At 53.7% G+C, this 17,545-nt stretch overlaps 5 protein-coding genes across 5 annotated transcripts; 2 read left to right on the top strand and 3 right to left on the bottom strand.

Moving 5' to 3' along the window:
• Positions 1–134: 134 nt before the first annotated feature.
• CC84DRAFT_1089552 (uncharacterized protein) lies at positions 135–1,052 on the top strand (the record flags this gene model as incomplete). Its single annotated transcript, XM_018174313.1, has 1 exon — positions 135–1,052. One exon carries the CDS (start codon positions 135–137, stop codon positions 1,050–1,052), a length of 918 nt encoding a protein of 305 aa, XP_018037543.1.
• A 749-nt stretch (positions 1,053–1,801) lies between these two features.
• On the bottom strand, positions 1,802–3,558 carry CC84DRAFT_642197 (uncharacterized protein). The gene is made up of 3 exons (XM_018186987.1): positions 3,317–3,558; positions 2,293–3,258; positions 1,802–2,243 (listed from the first exon to the last, which is right to left on the bottom strand). Exons 1-3 carry the CDS (start codon positions 3,405–3,407, stop codon positions 1,981–1,983), a joined length of 1,320 nt encoding a protein of 439 aa, XP_018037542.1. The 5' UTR covers positions 3,408–3,558; the 3' UTR covers positions 1,802–1,980.
• A 4,522-nt stretch (positions 3,559–8,080) lies between these two features.
• On the bottom strand, positions 8,081–10,451 carry CC84DRAFT_638403 (mitochondrial carrier). Its single transcript, XM_018186980.1, has 8 exons — positions 9,806–10,451; positions 9,724–9,758; positions 9,601–9,674; positions 9,329–9,547; positions 9,091–9,276; positions 8,894–9,039; positions 8,731–8,842; positions 8,081–8,679 (listed from the first exon to the last, which is right to left on the bottom strand). The coding sequence occupies exons 1-8, from the start codon at positions 9,977–9,979 to the stop codon at positions 8,552–8,554; spliced, it is 1,074 nt and encodes a 357-aa protein (XP_018037541.1). The 5' UTR covers positions 9,980–10,451; the 3' UTR covers positions 8,081–8,551.
• A 155-nt stretch (positions 10,452–10,606) lies between these two features.
• On the bottom strand, positions 10,607–11,666 carry CC84DRAFT_1163401 (uncharacterized protein). Its single transcript, XM_018178256.1, has 2 exons — positions 11,301–11,666; positions 10,607–11,248 (listed from the first exon to the last, which is right to left on the bottom strand). The coding sequence occupies exons 1-2, from the start codon at positions 11,415–11,417 to the stop codon at positions 10,925–10,927; spliced, it is 441 nt and encodes a 146-aa protein (XP_018037540.1). The 5' UTR covers positions 11,418–11,666; the 3' UTR covers positions 10,607–10,924.
• A 581-nt stretch (positions 11,667–12,247) lies between these two features.
• On the top strand, positions 12,248–13,839 carry CC84DRAFT_1216169 (uncharacterized protein; the record flags this gene model as incomplete). The annotated part of the gene is made up of 3 exons (XM_018182777.1): positions 12,248–13,606; positions 13,738–13,767; positions 13,825–13,839. 3 exons carry the CDS (start codon positions 12,248–12,250, stop codon positions 13,837–13,839), a joined length of 1,404 nt encoding a protein of 467 aa, XP_018037539.1.
• Between the last annotated feature and the right edge of the window lie 3,706 nt (positions 13,840–17,545).

The following is a 17,545-nucleotide window of genomic DNA, read 5'->3' as shown; positions in this document are numbered from 1 at the left end:
GGGAGATAGCCTGATGCAAGACTCTAACCGCACGATATCTTACATGTTTACTCCAACTTCATCTCTTAGTTCGTACTATACTCTGCGGCATGGATCCGACTCACGACCCACCATCCATGTTGAATGGCTATCCAATGACCCCAGTAGCAACGACCTCAAGAAACTCAAACAATGCTTCTCACGAGAAGCCGAAAGGCTATCCGATGCTGGCGGCACAGATAGAGCAACGGCCAGAAATGGCTATATTTCGTCGTTTTGGTGCACTAAACGCTGAAAACCTCCTCTATCTACAGGCAGAACTTGTCTTGCTCGAGGATGAGCTACGGAAACAACAGGCAGAGGACCACAGCAGCAGCATAGAATACAAAGCCAAATATGCACTGAATTGGTTTCACTTGCGCAACTCTCGAAGTAACGGAGACTCAAAGCAATTGGACCTGGTCCATACGATCAGGGAAACACTGTGGCAATACAGTGAGTATTGCAATTTGAGAACCACTGCAGGGCTGCTGCTAATTTACCGAATAGACGAAGCGCTTATTCAACAGTCTCGAGTACTGTCATACCCAGAGCCTGATCGTTACGATCTCGAGTATATGCAGCGTTTTCTACATAGCAAGGCGCACATGGATCTTTGCCTCCTCGGCCCCGACGCTGCAATATGGGGTTCACTTTCAAAGCCAGATTCACACAGCCCCGATCTTGCGAGCCTATGCCCAAGGAAGAAGGAGGATCCTTTCTCCAACTGGGTCGTGGATAACGCAATCACAAAACTGGTTCGTTGTGGCTGTTCTTGCTTCTTACGTTCGTCTCGAGCGGACATGCGTGGCATCATCGGTTACGAGGACATCAAAGTTATGCAGATAACATATTGGATGACGAGCGTGATTGCATCTCTGCTTCCGATAGGCTCGATTGTGATTTTATACAAGGTGCAGTCAACGGCTGCCAGATTGGGCATCATCGCGGCATTCAACGTGCTAGTGTCTCTATGTCTGAGTGCATTTACGAATGCCAAGCGCGCAGAAGTGTTTGCGATAACTGCGGCGTAAGTCATAACACTTCTTTATACGCTCGAAGCTGACGCTGGTATAGATTTGCTGCCGTTCAGGTCGTCTTCGTGAGCGCAGACAAATCTTGAAGGAACGACCATTTGCTGCGAAAAGTCATTCGCAGTCTATTGCATCAGTTCTCAAAGTCGACCCTTGCATACTTCCATGTCTACTATGATACGGTATTTGGGTAAGCCACGCGACCCAACGAGGGTCATCAGCCGGGAGTCGAAAACATGCTTCATTTACGTAATAAAATGTAACGCCTCTTTGATACATAATTGTTGTTGGTGTGCAAAGCGGCTTGCCGCTCAGGCGCCGCAATGTTGTTATCCTTGTATGTGCATGAAGGACCCCTGTTGTTGGAACGGAGCGCGAGATTATTGCTTCTGACGAAGCGGGCATGATAAGGCGCTTTTCCCCCAATGTTGCATCGATGCTTTTTACTTGTACCTCGACTCCGATTCAGCTTTTGAAAATAATCATCGAAGCTCATTGAAGAATGAGAGCTCATAGATCTGATCCTAGAACCCAAAAAAGAAATCACGTCCGGAAAGCGAGGAAAGGGCATCGCAATGTTGTTGGGGCCAGATGCACCTTCATTCTCTTACTGACAACAGATAATAGACGGCGTTGCGTAAGGTGAGTGGCCCCAATATCCAAATGTATGTACAAGAAAGGCTAACAGCTCGTGGAATCATGGCAATGATGTAACGATTCCGGCGTACGAAATGCTCTTCGACTTCGTGTGAAAGCAAAAGATGCAGGCCACACTGATGTGGCGACACACTCAGCCGATGGAACCGACCATGCGTGGAAGCAATGCGATGCTCCAGAAATATCGAAAGTGTTCCGAAGACTCTGGACTACGCGGACGTTACAATGATCGTATTCGATCACATATTGTTGCTGCCCTGGAGGCTTGATCTCATCGCCCTCGATATGACAGTTTGTCGAACTCCCGCTTCGCCTCTTCATACCTGGCAGCATACAGGTTATCGTATGCCATCCTGACGTAGTTATGCGCTTGGCCGTGCGCATAAGCGTGGCGTTGTTGCTGTGGTTGTATGTCAGCGAGGCACCTCAGTAGCCATTGGCAACGAACCTCGTACGAACTAGACTGCCCCATCAGACGATACTCGTTCTGACGTACCTGCTCAGCTGAAGCATCTCTCGAAGAGATGCTGCTGCCTATCACTACGTTAGTTACATGTCTAGGCTACGAAAAGATAATGCATACGTTCAACTTGAATTTGGCGCGTATGACAACCCATGGGAACTGCCAGGGGTATCCAGGACTCAGGCTGGAGAAGACGATGTTCTCGAATGGTCGGTTCGCCCAGTACGATGTCACAGCCGATATCGTGTTCCATGACCCAGAATTCTGCCTCCTCGAAAGTAGGATCGAAGTTCGCCCGATCTTCACAGTGCCATCTGGCCTTGACGCGTCCATTCGAATATGCCAATCCAGCTGGAGTTCGAGCGTAACATTTTCGTTCGGTCGATTCATAGACGAGAGGAGGAAAACCCTCGATCATGGAAGCGCTGATGAGATTACAGGGACTATGTATGTCGATCAATGCCCTCGCGGAGCACTTATAGATTTCGCCGTTTAACTGCGTCAGATTGAGGTCAATGGTGCGCTCAAACCGCGGCGGTGGATAAGAGCCAGCTGGCATATGTGTGGCCCGCGACAGTTGCCGATTCGACGATTGAGATAGTTTGTCGACTATACGTTGCCAAGTCGTGCGAAACCAAGCGCCTCGTCCGGGTGGGGCCAGCTTGCCCACCGCCGGAGGAGCATATGCATATGGCAAAAACAATGTGCTTGGGAGAGGGGATGCTGTGGTAGGGAGAGATATGATAGTGTGGCTCGCAGTTAGGAAGGGTTCGTCGGCGGGCTCGACGGACTGAGATGGTCCGTCTGATAAGGCAACCACAGCGAGAGTGGCTCGAGTCCCGTCGGTGCACTCTTCGGAAGGTGGCCCGAGAGAAGGTATGGAGAAGTTGGTAAATGGAGTTGTGTTGGCAGTGGGACGGCCATGCATCGTAACCAGGCTGTGTAGTCCGCTAGCCCGTATCGACGGCTCGAGCAGTACAGCAGCACCACATGGCAGACTTTGCGTAGATCGGAGATGCATTTGGGAAGCCCCCTCCAGGAAGGTACGCGCTTGCGTGTTGTCCTGAGTAGGCGAGGTTCCTTCGCCTGCGGTAAAGTTAGGCCTTTTTCATAAGAAGCTCAGAAAAAGCGACTGGCCGCCTACCGTAATCCCGAACTCCTACAGAGGCCATTTGCGCCATGTTCTCCTTTGACCGGGACGGCATCTCTGCTGGTTGCGTAGATGTCTTGTCCATGGTAGGGTTGTGTCCGCCGAATAGCAGTGGATCAACTGTTAGGGTCGATTGGGCAAGCTTCGTGGGAGCCTTCCCTGTACGTCTGGCACGAGCTTGTCTGTGAATGCTCAAGACCCGCAAGCAACAGTGCGCCGCGATTGATAGCTTATAGCCTGCGAGGTGGATATTTTCAATGATCTCCCGTGTGAGATTTCTTGTAGTGCTGCGGGAATTTTGCACGGGAGGCTCACTCGTCCTGGACTGTGGCGTAAGTTATGTGGGTGCTCGCGGTGTAGCAGCAGGTGTGCAGCTGAGTAGAGTGCGGTGCCGCAGTGGAGGATGATGAGCGTGGGGGCTGGTATTGCGGCAGTGGGTGTGAAACCGTGTGAAGTGCGATTTTGCGGGAGATGGCGAGCGTGGGCTTTTGGCGCCGGAAAGTAGACCAACGGCCTGGGTGTCGATACAAGCAACGCGGTGCTTAGATGGCTGAGCCTTAGCTGCCTTAGCAGTGGACGTTGTCTCCCGGGGCGAGCTCGCTGGAACGGCGCGAAGAGAGCTTGTTAAACGAGACCTAGCGTAACGCTGTATGCTGGCTCGATTTTCCTGGCGCCGACAATGCTCAGAAGATTATAGAAAGTGACCTGCTTGAGCTGCGCAAGATTTAGAAGATCGACAGCGATGGAGGAGTGCGGGTCTGCAGATCCACTGCCTGGTGTGTTGTATGAAGAAAATGTAGAGCCCGCCCGCAGGGTTCGGTATCAGTGCAAAGGTAGAGGTCGCTTTAATGCCGGTGCGGCGTGACCGGAATCACTGCACTAAAGTATCTGTGTGCAAATTCGCACGGCGAGAGGTGTAGCTCTAAGACGATGGCTGGCGTCCGTAGAAGCCCCAAGTCGTGTGCTGGGTCGAGGTGCAGGAGCGCCAGTGGATTGCAGAAGAGGGCAGCAAGGTGGCAGCGGGGAGGGAAGGAGGTGGAGAGTGGGTGAACACGAAGACGAGAACTTGATTCTGCCGAGACGGCAACAGTGCGCCGTACACCAAGCAAAGAGAGCGGTGTAAGGCCGACGGGAGTCAGTCCGTTTTGCAGATTGGTGTTGTGTGCTGCAGCGGGGATGGAGGAACGAGGGGGAGAGGAGCGTTCGAGCAAACGGGCGAGAGCTTGCCTCTGGCCGCACGGGCGTCAGTGCACGCACGGCCAGTCAAGGAAGCGGTGTAATGCGGTCGGGAGCAGTTCACAGGCGATAAGGAATAGGAAACCGGAGCCTTTTACTAGCCTCGAATGCAATTACCTTTATGTGGCGCGTCGGGCTTACTCGTGCTGGTAATTTGCAAATCACCGTGCCGTGGCATCTATGACCTCGTTGTCTATTGTGGCTAAGTCACCGCCTATGTGAGGCTCCGGGATACGCGCGAGGTGGACGGATCTGGCCATTAACATAACGCGTTGAGCTTCGCCTCGGTAGAACGTATGGCCTCCGAGCATTGTCGACAGCTTCGAAAACTCACGTTATCGCAGTCTTGTTAATGACCGTGGTGGCCTGAGTTGAGCATTGTAAGCTTCCATGAACTGCACAATCGTGATGTTGTAATAATCCGTGGGCTATCCACAACAGGCAGAATAGTGCTGCAAGTATTCTTCTTGTCGTGATAATTGCCAATATCGGTGGCGCAGAAAAGCCAAACCTAGCGCCCGGGCGGATTGCAGTGCAATTGGTATTCCCACAAGGTGGATTATGGTCTGTCGCTGAGTTGCCTGCTCACTCCGTTGTCACCATCCCATCGTTGACCACTTATAACGGCGTTATGCACCAGCAATGGGTGCACGAGTCGTCGTTGCAGCAGGCCAAACCCGGCCACTGGATAAAACACAGAAGTTGTGGCCGTGGTTACAGCTCAACGACCAATGAGTCCTCATTGTTTCGACGAAAGGACCGACTTCGAATCGATTCTATGTTCTTTCTAGAAGATTGTCGTGGCATCGAGACGCCTTGCCTCCAATCGCTCCGGGGCTGCGCTCGATATACGAGGGAACGACGCTGAAATCGTGATTGCAGAGGACATCACACTGTCGTCGCAAGAGCTAAAACTCAGCATGCTGTGCGCCAGCACCTCCTTGGATGTCGAACTGCCGCCGAACAGTGTGCATCAGCTCGCACTGGCATAGTTGGGCAGCAGCGTGGCGTTGCAGACCGGCATGACGCATCTAATCCGCACAGCACATATGCAGAGCGGCTAACGAAAGCTCCGATCGATACGCCGAACAGGGTGCTTCAAGTTCATGCTGTTAATTGCTAGATGTCGTCCCATAGCTATGTGAACCGAGGACTGGAAAACAGACTGTGTAGGTCGTTAGCCTTCCCAGGTGGTGCAAACAGGATTGGTACTTGCTGGCGGGACTCCCGAAGCGAGATGCACCCCAAGCACACGTGCGCAGCCTCGTGTTCAAACATGTCGACCGTAGCCTTCTTCCTCACTCACAAAGTCTTCCTCATCTTCGGGATGCTTCCCTAGGTTACTAGACTTTCCACTTGACGTTGGAATTGGATTTGGGTTAGACCCTGCCGAGGACCAAGCGCGCTGAATATGCAACAAACCGCGCGCCCCTTGCATATCCAGGTATGGCGGTTACACATGTTCTTTTCTTCTCCACGAAGGGAGACTTGCGGGCCGATCTAAAACGTGAAGGTGCGGTCGTTCTGCTGATGATGTATAGTGATACGCGTCCTTACTCTAATAGCATACTCTAGTTTGTACCAGAGCCAGCACTTCCAGCACTTATTGTGCCACGGCATGTAGCTATTCGGCGACCGTCTTATGCTCGTTGAAGCGTCGCATTCGCAGGTCATCCGAACCGATCGTTCCACGAGCATTATCGAATCGATACGCGTCCCGATAAGCACGCCAACGTGGGACCTCAGAAGGCAACGTTTCCGGAGCCATCCATCGTTCGCAGGCCGTATAATGGACGAAATGATCCCATCATACCAATAAGCCGAATGCTCCATGTTATTGTGTGGTAAATTCGTAGTTTCAATCGCAAGCGACATGGGCTAGTCTGGAGTGATGGACTGGAGGATAGATCGCGAGAACAAATCTGGCAGTATAAGTGAGCGGCATGTTATGTATCAGAGCGCTCTTCCAGGATTACACCAGACGACATGCATATACGGCTTGACCGATGTGGGGGTGGAAAGACAAACGTGGCGTGGTCAGTGAGGAGGCGAGCTGTCATTTTGGCAGCAACTGCACACGGCATCATGAGACGATGGGGCAGTACCAAGGAAGCATGGCAACGCCAGCCGACTTATGGGCAAATCTCACGCAATGAGCTTTGACTTCATGCCTGTTAGCGTACGAAGAGCTTGGGCACGACGTGGAAATTCAGGAGCTTTGGCGGCCTCGGCAAAATTTGATGATCCCACGCCGTCGCAGGCTGGCACAAGGATATATATGCTTGTGAAAAACGTACCCAAATAGGATCGCTGTCAATAATAGTCCTTTGTTCATTGGACGCACTTCAACCTCCGATTTAGAGCTTGACTCATGTTTCTTTCTTCGCGAAGGGTGCCTACAGCGTTGCCTTGAAATCCGACCAATGGCCTCTCGAAGGAATCAGCTCCGCACAAGCGTCGGCCTCTCTTCCTGCAATACAGAACATCGCATTGTGCTTCACATATCTAATGGTTGGTCTGTTGGGGATATATACAGGTCAACTAGGGAGCATTGCAATGATACACCTGTAAATGATGTCTGCCGTTCAGAGGAACTATCACTTATGTTGTTGTTGTGTTCTGACAAAAGATTTTCCACCATTGCCAGCTTTAGATCAGATCTTAAGATCATTTCGAAGCAACACACCACAGCCTCCAGCTGTCGCTTTAACCGAGCCGGCTCTTTTATATCTTGGGATACCATCTCTCAACATGCCATCATGTGCACCCACGAACAGACACATTTGCTTGGTATCTCAAATTCTGCTACATGCTCGAAGAATCACCGAACCACACAAAACAAGGGTCTCGGTGGCCTTCTGCCAACCCTCTTGTCACTCCACAGAACGTCACTGGCTGACTCTATTTCAACCCACAAAGTTCAACGCTTTAAGTTCAAGTCACAAAACTTCACTGGCAGATCCCAATCCACTAACTCGACCTAGAATGCCAACCCAGAAGGATCAAACCATACATGTCACCGAAGGCTTCTTCAGCAGGCCATGGCGATAAATCTGTTCCGTAATCTTTCATGTCTGACTTGCTCTATAACTCCGAGTTGTGACAGACGCCCCAACCGAGTGCCGGCGCGGCCAGTGAGTTGGTTTCTCAGAACTTCAATGCAGGCCCTCAATCGCATCCAGCTCGCGTTGTGTGTACCCTGCCAAGCGATATGGACCAGCTTAAAAGACCTTCCTGGCTACATCGCAACTAGCAATCGTCCTGATCCTTTCCACGTTCCTCCAATCGACCACGGCTCTGGGAATTATAGTAAAGCCCACTGTCACAACTTCTGAATCCTCAAGCCTAAACACCTCATGTACTTTACAACTCCTATTCAGCCGCTCGTGTCCTAGCCCGCACACCATGTTTACTGACCCCAGCATTCATCAAACACACTCCACCGGACCAAGAAGCGAGGAGCCACCCTTTTATCCTCATAGACTCCTCGATTCCTCAATTCGAAACTTGACCGACTGTACGGCACCTTGTGGCCAAGTCCTCGTCTTCTCGATCGCTCTACCAACGCGGTGACAGGATGGTACGCTATTCTGCCGCCGTGCCGCTCTAATGTGAACAAAATCGCTGAGCAATCACGCGTTTCGTAGTGAGCAGCATGGACATGTCAGGATCGTTTGCAGGACGACACGGTTGAGGTTATGAGGAGGGACGCTTGTTGCGAGGTGGGAGTGGACGTGGGAGGGGCCGGGCGATATCTGCTCAAACGCGATCTGACTCTGGGGTGGCAGGGGATGCACTGAGAATTTGTGTTCGCGGGAAATGCTTCATCAAAGCACGACGCGCGTGCTCGCTTATTCAATGCTATGCCTGGTACGAGCCGCAAATGTCCTAGGTTACAAACCGGTTCCATCCAACTCCATGTTCTATGCAGCCCGCCAGAATTATGGTCAGGGAAAAAAAGGAACTTGATATCAGGAGTCGCGCAACGGACTCTCATGCTCCGTGTTCGCGCAGAAGCTCCTCGTCGTACGTCATTCCGTTGATGCGCTTCTTGGTAAATTCAAACGCTGTAAAGAAAATGGCATTAACGACACACGAGCGGCTCATGGACACGCCGAGACCTGGGCATATGTTAGCGACAATTCGAGCTGCGATGACCTGGGATGGCATACCCCGATACATCCGCGCATTGAAGAAGTGTATCCTAGGTCTCTCTGCTTTCTCCCTTCCACCAACGAGGCAGTTTCGCTGGTAGATGCTCTTGGCGGTATCGATCGGGAAGATCTGTGATGCACATTAGCAGATGTGTCTTCGCGATTGCCACTGGCAGCTTACACAAGCCCAGCTCACGAGCCCACACATGCCGCCAGCTACAACGACAGCCAGTGGACTTGTAGGGGAGCTTCCACGGGCATTCGACAATATTTGCTTCACGCTCTCGTACGTCACAAAGTATATACCAGTGCCGATAGTGTCACGAACTATAGGGCATCAGTACAAGGTATGTACAGGGGTCTCTTGGTGTCACATACGTAGGTGCAAGTGGAAGCCAGAATATAGACCCATCCAGCCTCTATGCTTGACGAGATTCTGCGCTGTCCTGAATGTTCCGAGATTCTGGTAGCTTTTCCGGACGGCGTCATTCGTGCCACCACCGTCTTTCCGATCCGCCATCAAGACGGAGATTTGCGCGCTCAACTTGGTCAGCTCGAAGGGACCTGTAACGCCACATGAGTATTGCGACCTTTTCGATTTATCTATGTTTCTCACAAGCTATAGCCGTAATAGCAGCACCCGCTGTTGCTCCCGAGAGTCCAAAACATGCGACTGTGGATAGTGTAGGTAAGGCGCCCTTCGTGTTCGCGATGACAAGGGGAGAACTTCCAGTGGTTCGGAAGATCCAGTCGTCGATGGCGTACTTTGATTTCTGGTATATCGAGAATGAGACCGTCCGCACGAGCGTGATGCTTGCGAGTGGTGACCAGACGCCTATGATGCAACATCAGCTGACATTCCTCGCCGTCCGCATGAAGCGAGCATACCCCGATAGAAGCCATGGAGCCCCTCCGTCTTGTAGGTGTGGAGAACGCAGTCGGTGAAGGACTTGAATTGGTAGCTGCGATGGTCAGGTCTCGTACGGGGCGGAAGGGGCGAAGGGGACGTACGCTTGCAGGCGCGTCTTCACCGAGTCGAGAGGGTACTGGAGCTGTCAGCCGACGTCTCATGGCGTATAGTGAGTGCACGCACCGCGACGAAGGTCGAGAGCAGACTGCTGGAGCTCGCAGCGACCTCGGTGCGATACCGCTTGGTCCAGCGTTTCGCCTGCTCGCTGCGCAACACTGCTCTGGAAACATCCTGGACATCGCGGGGGCGGGCGTTCGCGCTCGAAGCATCTGTCCTATCGGGGCCGCGCTCGGGCATACTGGCTATCGCTAGCTGTGGAAGACGTGACGTCTTCCTACGGCAATCGCGATGAGGCCAGGCGCCGGGCAAGCTCCATCAAGGCGTCGCCCAAACGATCAAGCTAGGGGAGTGATGGATGGCCCGGGGGTTCCGTGCAGAGAAAGTCGTAGGGTGAACGCGTGGTCGGGCGACAATGGCAACGCAAGCAGCAACACGGGAGGTCGAGCTGGTGGTGATGAAATGGTGGGGTTAAGCTTGCGGCTTTGTGCAACGTGCAACCCCGAAACGACCTAGAGCTATCTTGGAGGGGCTGCAATTGGGCCGTCGCGGCGATCGACGCGTCCAAGTGCCCTTTTGTAGCTGCCAGCGTGCCTGATGTGCGCTCTTGATCTATCAAATGCCCGCAGCCATGCGCCCTTGCAACAGAGAGCAATTACCACCTGCAAACTAGCCGCCATGCTGTCACAAAGCTCCTTCTATGAATCGTGTATACACTGGAGAGTACCGTCGACCACAATGGGCTGTGTCGCAAATGCGGGGTCAACATTACCATGTGAAAGCTTGACAACCACCATCAGGAAGGTGTACCGAATCACATCGCGACAAGCCAATAGCTCGACACATTTCAGCTGCACCTTGGTTTGCTTGGGCTGTTGACTACGCAGCTTGTATTGCTTACAGTCTGCACGGCGAAGCTCTGACCCTCAACACGCGGGTACGCCAGATCAGGTGTAGAGCTACAGAGCACGTGGTATTCTCATCGCTACACTGCTGAAGCGCATCACCTTGCAATTCAGTTAACGCAAGTATATATTGCATCCTGCCGTGACTTGTCCAAAGACGTCAATGTTCCGTTCGCTTCTTTCGTATGCCCCATCTGGGTTGCAATTCCGGAACGCCTCCAATTGCCCATCGCGGACCAGGCCTCCACTGTACGCGATGTTGTTGTTTTGAAGTTGACCTTCAATCGTCCTTACCCATCATCTTCCGCAAGCGCTTTTCTTCAGGCGATCGCTCTGTCCTGACCTTCGGCTCTTCACTTGAGGTCAACTTCTCTTTCTTCGAGCGCGTGAAGTCGGCCTGGAGAGCTTCCTTCAGCGTACTCCGGTCACTGCCTACTCTCTCCAATTGTCCATGTCTCCTCATGCTCTCCTTATGCCAGCTGATCTGGCCACCGTCGGCCTCGCGATGTTTCTGCGCGTTCAGTTTCGCCGCTCGAATTGACGTCCTTGCGTAGACGAAGAGAAGGCCGGCCATCGTCAGCGCCGCGAGGGGAGCCATCACCGTCTGCGCACTGTGTCAGCATGCAAGCTCCAGGAAGCAGAAGTTTCTTCCATACTCGCCCATTGATGATACCCCTGCTCCGGGTCAACCGCGCGGGGGTAGGGCTGGAGGTGGGCTTCGAAGTCTCGCTCATGCCATCTGCCCCGCGGGGCATGGACAGTCTACCACCCATTGCGGTTGCTTATTTTTGCAAGGCCTCAAATTGTTGTAGTATGGCCGATGGCTGACAGGCCTGGTGAACAAGACGAGGGCGTGCACGGTCACAACGATTGTCGTGCGACGCCGGAGCCGAGCTACAATATGCGGCTGCTGTGATGTGCTCTGGCGGACATGCTTCAGCACGCCGTTCTAGTTGTCGACTGCCGTGAGATGCAACAATATCTGCGTGATGTGGAATCAGTCATGCACTGTCTGACAGAGCATGGCGTTGAGACCGCGATCGATGAGATAATCGCAAGCTTAGCTGCTCGGAAACGCCTAGCGCCATGCGGCTATATGCAGCACGAATTTCACGTTTCGTCATCACCAACCCTGAAAGCCGTCGATTCTCGATCCTCACGAACAGCATCCATTACGGAGACTTACGCTGCGAGACCGTGCACTGCTTCCTAGAGACACTGTACGGCTGCCATTCGCCGAGCATCCACTCCTTTGACAAATTCAAGCAGCTGCACCAGAGTCTACAGCTTCAACCGTCACTCGTTTGCTCAGCCTGCACAGGATTACTAACCTATTGCTTTCCACTTTCTTCTGGGCTCTGGCTGCAGTGGCGTCATCGTATAAGTACAAGCTCTTGTCCCCAAGGCTGCCTTAATGCGTAGAACGCTTGCTTTGAGACAGTTGCAAAGGCTGACTTCGAGACCCGTTTTCACTGCTCCTGCTGCTGTTGCCCCGCGCCTGCTTGCTTCGAGACGCCCCACTCTTGCAGCTGCCCCACGAGAAACGGTGGCCGCCTCGCGTTTGTCAGCTCTTTCTTCTCACTTTTCCTCATCCGCTCCCACCATGGCTCCCGTCACCCAGACAGAAGAGTGCGACTACCTTGTCATTGGTATCGGCAGTGGAGGTATCGCTTCAGCTCGTAGAGCAGCAAAGCATGGCGCCAAGGTTATTTCGATCGAGTCGAAGCGTTACGGCGGTACTTGCGTGAACGTGGGTTGCGTACCCAAGAAGATCACCTGGAATGCGGCTGCCATCGCCGAGACCTTCAAAGATGCGAGGGCCTATGGATTCGGAGGATACGACACTCCTACCTTCGACTGGCCTACTTTCAAGAAGAAGCGTGATGCGTACGTCAAAAGGTTGAACGGAATCTACGAGAACAACTTGAACAAGGATGAGATCAAGCACTACAAGGGCCGAGCCAAGTTTGTTGCGAAGGACGAGGTCGAGGTGGCACTGAACGAGGGAGGTACCCAGAGGATAAAGGGAAAGCACATCCTCATTGCAACAGGCGGGCGTCCCAAAGTACCCGACATTCCCGGAGCCGAGTTCTGCATCGACAGCGATGGTTTCTTCGATCTCGAAACCCAGCCCAAGAGCATCGCTACCAGCGGTGCAGGGTACATTGGTGTAGAGATGTCGGGCATGATGCACGCTCTAGGAACGGAGACACATTTCTTCATCCGAGGCCAGACGCTCCTGCGTACGTTTGACCCCATGATCCAGGATACGGTAACCAAGGAGTATGAGCGTCAGGGCGTCCACCTGTACAAGGGTTCGCAAATTACAAAGGTGGAAGACATTGGTAATGGAATGAAGCGAGTGACCTACCAGGAGACCGAAAGCAAGAAGGAGAGCACTCTCGAAGTCGAATGCGTCTTGTTCGCCACGGGCCGCTCCCCGGAAGTGGATGCTCTGCACATCAAGGATCTGGGTATGAAATTGAACGACAAGAACCACATCATGGTCGACGAATACCAGAACACCAACATCTCCAACATCTACGCAATTGGCGATGCATCCGATAGTGGCTTCGAGCTGACCCCTGTCGCCATTGCTGCAGGTCGCCGGCTGTCAGACCGTCTCTTTGGAGGCAAGCCTGACGCTCATCTATCGTATGAGAACATACCCTCTGTGGTGTTCGCTCACCCGGAAATCGGGTCCATCGGTCTCACCGAGCCTGCGGCCCGCGAGAAATATGGGGATAAGGTGAAGATCTATAAGACGGAATTCACGGGAATGTACTACGCGATGATGGAGCAGGGGGAGAAGGGCCCAACGGCTTACAAGATCATCTGCGTCGGCGAGGAGGAGAAGGTGGTGGGCTTGCACATCCTGGGCCAGGGTTCTTCAGAGATCCTGCAGGGCTTCGGTGTGGCGATCAAGATGGGTGCCACCAAGAAGGATTTTGACAACTGCGTGGTAAGTAGATCACTGTTCCTGTGGCTGCTTCGGGCCTACATGCACATGTGCATCAGGTGGCTGCGGCACTGTGTTATGCGGGGAAGCAGATCTGGAGTCCTAAGAGAACCTTCGCTAACGTACCGTACCAGGCTATCCACCCCGTCTCAGCAGAGGAACTGGTAAGTCAGGCTCCTCGCATCTTCCCTCGTTTGGTCCCCTGCTAACACCATTCCCAGGTTACCATGACCTAGGATCTCCCCTCACCCGGATCTTCAAATGATGCACAGTAGATAACACACTCGCAGCATAGATTAGACTATTTTCGAAGAATCAGACACGTCTTCCGTGCATCGTTCACTTCCCCTTGCGGCCACACGGACCGCACGCTCCGTGGAGCTATGGCCGCCTGATTGCAAACTAGCCGATCCTTTGCCGTGAGTCTGGGGTTGGAGAATGGGTGGCTGTATAGCAATGTCGGGCCGCGGACTTAAGCCGCGGTAGGAGATATTCTTGCGCATCCTGATCCTTGCCGCATAGCGCACAGTAGGCTGGGACGGGCAGCGGATGGTTGGCCTTACTGGGCGGGCGTCTAAACACTGTTTACGTGCTTGTTGCACAGACCGTTTGCGATAAGAGAGCATGTTTCTGTGACTGTGACGAGAGTATCATTGGACTGAGTGAATGCGAGCACGAAGCTAACACCCTCGCCTATCCACGCCGCGGCTTGCCAGCAACAGTTCGGATCACGTTCACACACGCAGCGAGGCTCTTCACCGCACCTATCCCCCGGGCTGCAAATCAGGGTCCTCGCATCCTCCATCCACACTGTAGCACAGCGCCATCGGCCTCGCATAGCGCGAACCCGGTTCCGACCCCAGATACCCACTCCACCCCATCCGGGGCTCCAGCGCCTCAGATAGAATCGCCCGTGTAACCCGATAGATTAATGCAGCGTTCGGAGCAGCTCGTTGGGAATTAGACGTGCGTAGAATTAGCATGCGGTATCACGTAAAGGCAAAAGTGAAAGTAGAAGCCGGGACTCGGAGGCGTGATGGGCCGCGGTACGACAGGAGCGTGCGTGGTGTGTTGGAGACTAATTGCATTGCGTGGAGAAGTCACACCCACTAAGTAGACTACACTGCATGGGCATGATTTGCGGAAGCGACTTTCCCAACGGTGCGTACAAAGAAGCTCAAGCAAGGCTGCCCGCCGCGCCCGCATGCACTCCAGGTTTTGGTGTCATTTGGCTGGGCATGTTTTGTGGCTTCGGGTTCGGGTAAGCGTGCAGCGAACACGAGGCATGGCATAGCAGGCCAGGACGTGACGCGACAAACTCCCGACATGACATCGCACGGTCGAAGGAAGATCAGAAGCTTTTTCTGACGGCGCAATGTACCTCGGGGGCTGGACAGCTCGGGCGGTACGGACACCCAGTCTGGCAACGCATCCCCTCGACTCGCACCCCAGGTCGCAATACGTACACATGAAGCTAGCTGACAGGGCGTAACCAGCCAGCCAGAGACAGACAAACCGCCTCGTCCTCACCAGCCGCCTAGGTACATCGATGACATACATTATGACTCGCCGCTCACGCTACAGTACACATGTACGTACCCACACCAACAGGCCAGGCGCCAGAACATCAAAGACTACCTGAAAAGCGCTTGCGATCCGTGGAGCCCTGCGACACTTGAGTGCAACTCAAGTCGGAGACTCAAGTGGGACCAGAATGGTACCTCCCGTGTCCGAGCTCGAACCCAGCGGCTCGCGCTTGGCGGGCTTGACTAGCAAAACGATAGCCGCCCCTTGTTCAAACGATAGTCGATGAGCGGGCTGGGTGGGCCAGGGCGCCTGAACGGGTCGTTCCTTTCTTGCGGTGACACCGACTTGTGTTGTTGTACGATAGTACAGTGGGCGCTAGAGGGGTGGAGTGGGATCTAATCAGATTTCTGTAGCCGGTTTCGAAGGAAAGTGGTCGGCGAAATCCCTTTTAGCGTGTAGCGGATTCGCAAGAGAGAGTGCGTTGCGTGATTGATGAGTGATCTCGGGATCGATGGGTTCCCTGCCAATCCAGCCTCACTTCACCTTGTCCAACTCAATCATCTCATCTCGGCTTCCTTGTCCCATCCTGTTTTGTCAGAGGTTTGTCAGAAGGACACAGCAGCGCTAGCTTCGGTATGCACCGCACATCCTAGCCTTCGGGAACAAACACACAGATAGATGAACTACATAGAGTACCCGCCTCGCTACCCAACCCTCCCATATTAATACAAGGTGGCACAAAGCCACGCACCGACGTCACATTAGATGCGGGCGTACCTGGTTATAATTTAGAGCGCAATGCAGCACGCAGTGGGCGACGCGGGGTGCAGGTGGTTACTCGGCGAGACGAGGCACGTTGAACCAACAGTGGGTGGGCAGAGGGCATCTCGGGTGGTGCTGGAGCGCGCGTCAATGCGATGGATGCAGTGCTTGAGTCGCACCGCACAAGAGAGCACGGCATGTGAATGAGGTTGGCGCGTTGAGGTTCCGAGATGCATCCGTGAAGGGCTGGGCAGTACCTGTGATTTACAAGTGTACACACAGCCAGGAGCTCTGCTTTAGCTTAGAAGGCGGCACTGAGCTGCACTGCGCTGTACACAAGCAAGCAGCCTCACCAAACTCAACGGTACTTTCCTCCCCTCGAAAACAAAGCCGGCTACACAACCACAGAAAAGCTACATGCACATACACGTGCAGTTCAACAAGGATCCCGCCTAAAATACCACCTCCTCCCCGCATTTTCCACGCTTACAACTACCAACCAACCCATCCCATGTTCCTTCCAGGGCTCTGACAAAACAACCCCGGACCCAGCCTGCATGTGCATATGCACGCACGCACGTACATCTGCATCCTGCTGCAGGCTGCACGTTAATGCAAGCACGGAGCTCGACCCCAATCCCAATACCAGATTTTAGAAAGCCGCAGTCGTCAGCGAGAGTGCCGGCCGTCCGCGCGAAGAAGCCGACACTGGCTTGACATGACACGCACAGGCGCCGGCGCTGGGAAGCGCAGCGCAGCGCAGCGCATGTGCGATCCGAGTCCCGGGATGCTCGCACACTCTGCTTTCGCATTCAGCACGCAGAGCAGCTAACGGACGATCTCGTATAGCACGCAAGTAAACATGCGCTGCATGGTGAGTGGGTGAGGTACGTGTGCCCGTCCTGACTTGTTCTGTCGCTGCAATCCGCACTGCACTACGCTGTCGCTGTACCACCGTTTGATGTGCACGCGCCACGCCACGCCACACCACACCACGCAGCTCGGCGCCAGGCACAGGCACGCTTTCCGCCCCTGGTGGCCCTCAGTGACTCTCAGTGAACGCCGCAGCGCGCAGCACCACGCCTGCCCTGTATTCATTGTCATTCCTTCCCCCCACAACCCTATGCCCATATTCTATCTGTCCATGAACTCGGCTACCGACCGTTTGATCTCCACGCCCAAGCCCCAAAGCCTGTACTGTCAGCCAGGCGCTGGGCCGGCTCCACTGTTCCTGAACTGATGTGCGCGCCTCTGGCCTGACGGACGGGGTGGCGATCTTAACGCTGGCTGATAAGCGGAGATTGGAGGGAGGGGTGGGCAAATATCGGGTTTTGCAAGCGATGCGTCACGGCAATCATTTCAGTTCAACTCAATGATGAAATTGCAAATATGGAATGTCTGAGGTGGTACGCAGGTGAGAGATTGCACGTGTGATGTGGTGTGATGAGCAGGTTTGAGCTTCAGACTGCGAGATTCGCAATGCAAAATGTCATGGTATTTGCCTGCTCTGCCGCGATTGAGCGAACAGCTCCCTGCTTCTCCTGCTCCGTAAAATATCGTACAATACATCGATGTCAGTGTAAGAGATGCGTAGCAATGGTGCGACGAAACAGGACCACGACGATCTCAAGCCAGCCAAAGCACGCCTCCTCT

The sequence above is a fragment of the Paraphaeosphaeria sporulosa genome (genome assembly GCF_001642045.1).
Source record: "Paraphaeosphaeria sporulosa strain AP3s5-JAC2a unplaced genomic scaffold CC84scaffold_4, whole genome shotgun sequence".
Classification (NCBI taxonomy): domain Eukaryota; kingdom Fungi; phylum Ascomycota; class Dothideomycetes; order Pleosporales; family Didymosphaeriaceae; genus Paraphaeosphaeria; species Paraphaeosphaeria sporulosa.
The sequence above is the reverse complement of the archived record's forward strand: the minus strand, read 5'-3'. Positions and strand labels throughout refer to the sequence as shown.

Coding starts and splice junctions, on each gene's coding strand:
- CC84DRAFT_1163401 (XM_018178256.1), bottom strand. CDS start 11,417: ATGGGTGGTAGACTGTCCATGCCCCGCGGGGCAGATGGCATGAGCGAG. Junction 11,249..11,300: donor GGGGTATCATCAATGGGCGA/GTATGGAAGAAA, acceptor CACAGTGCGCAG/ACGGTGATGGCTCCCCTCGC.
- CC84DRAFT_638403 (XM_018186980.1), bottom strand. CDS start 9,979: ATGCCCGAGCGCGGCCCCGATAGGACAGATGCTTCGAGCGCGAACGCC. Junction 9,277..9,328: donor TGCTATTACGGCTATAGCTT/GTGAGAAACATA, acceptor GTGGCGTTACAG/GTCCCTTCGAGCTGACCAAG. Junction 9,040..9,090: donor TGGCTTCCACTTGCACCTAC/GTATGTGACACC, acceptor GATGCCCTATAG/TTCGTGACACTATCGGCACT.
- CC84DRAFT_642197 (XM_018186987.1), bottom strand. CDS start 3,407: ATGGACAAGACATCTACGCAACCAGCAGAGATGCCGTCCCGGTCAAAG. Junction 3,259..3,316: donor TGTAGGAGTTCGGGATTACG/GTAGGCGGCCAG, acceptor ACTTTACCGCAG/GCGAAGGAACCTCGCCTACT. Junction 2,244..2,292: donor GCGCCAAATTCAAGTTGAAC/GTATGCATTATC, acceptor ACGTAGTGATAG/GCAGCAGCATCTCTTCGAGA.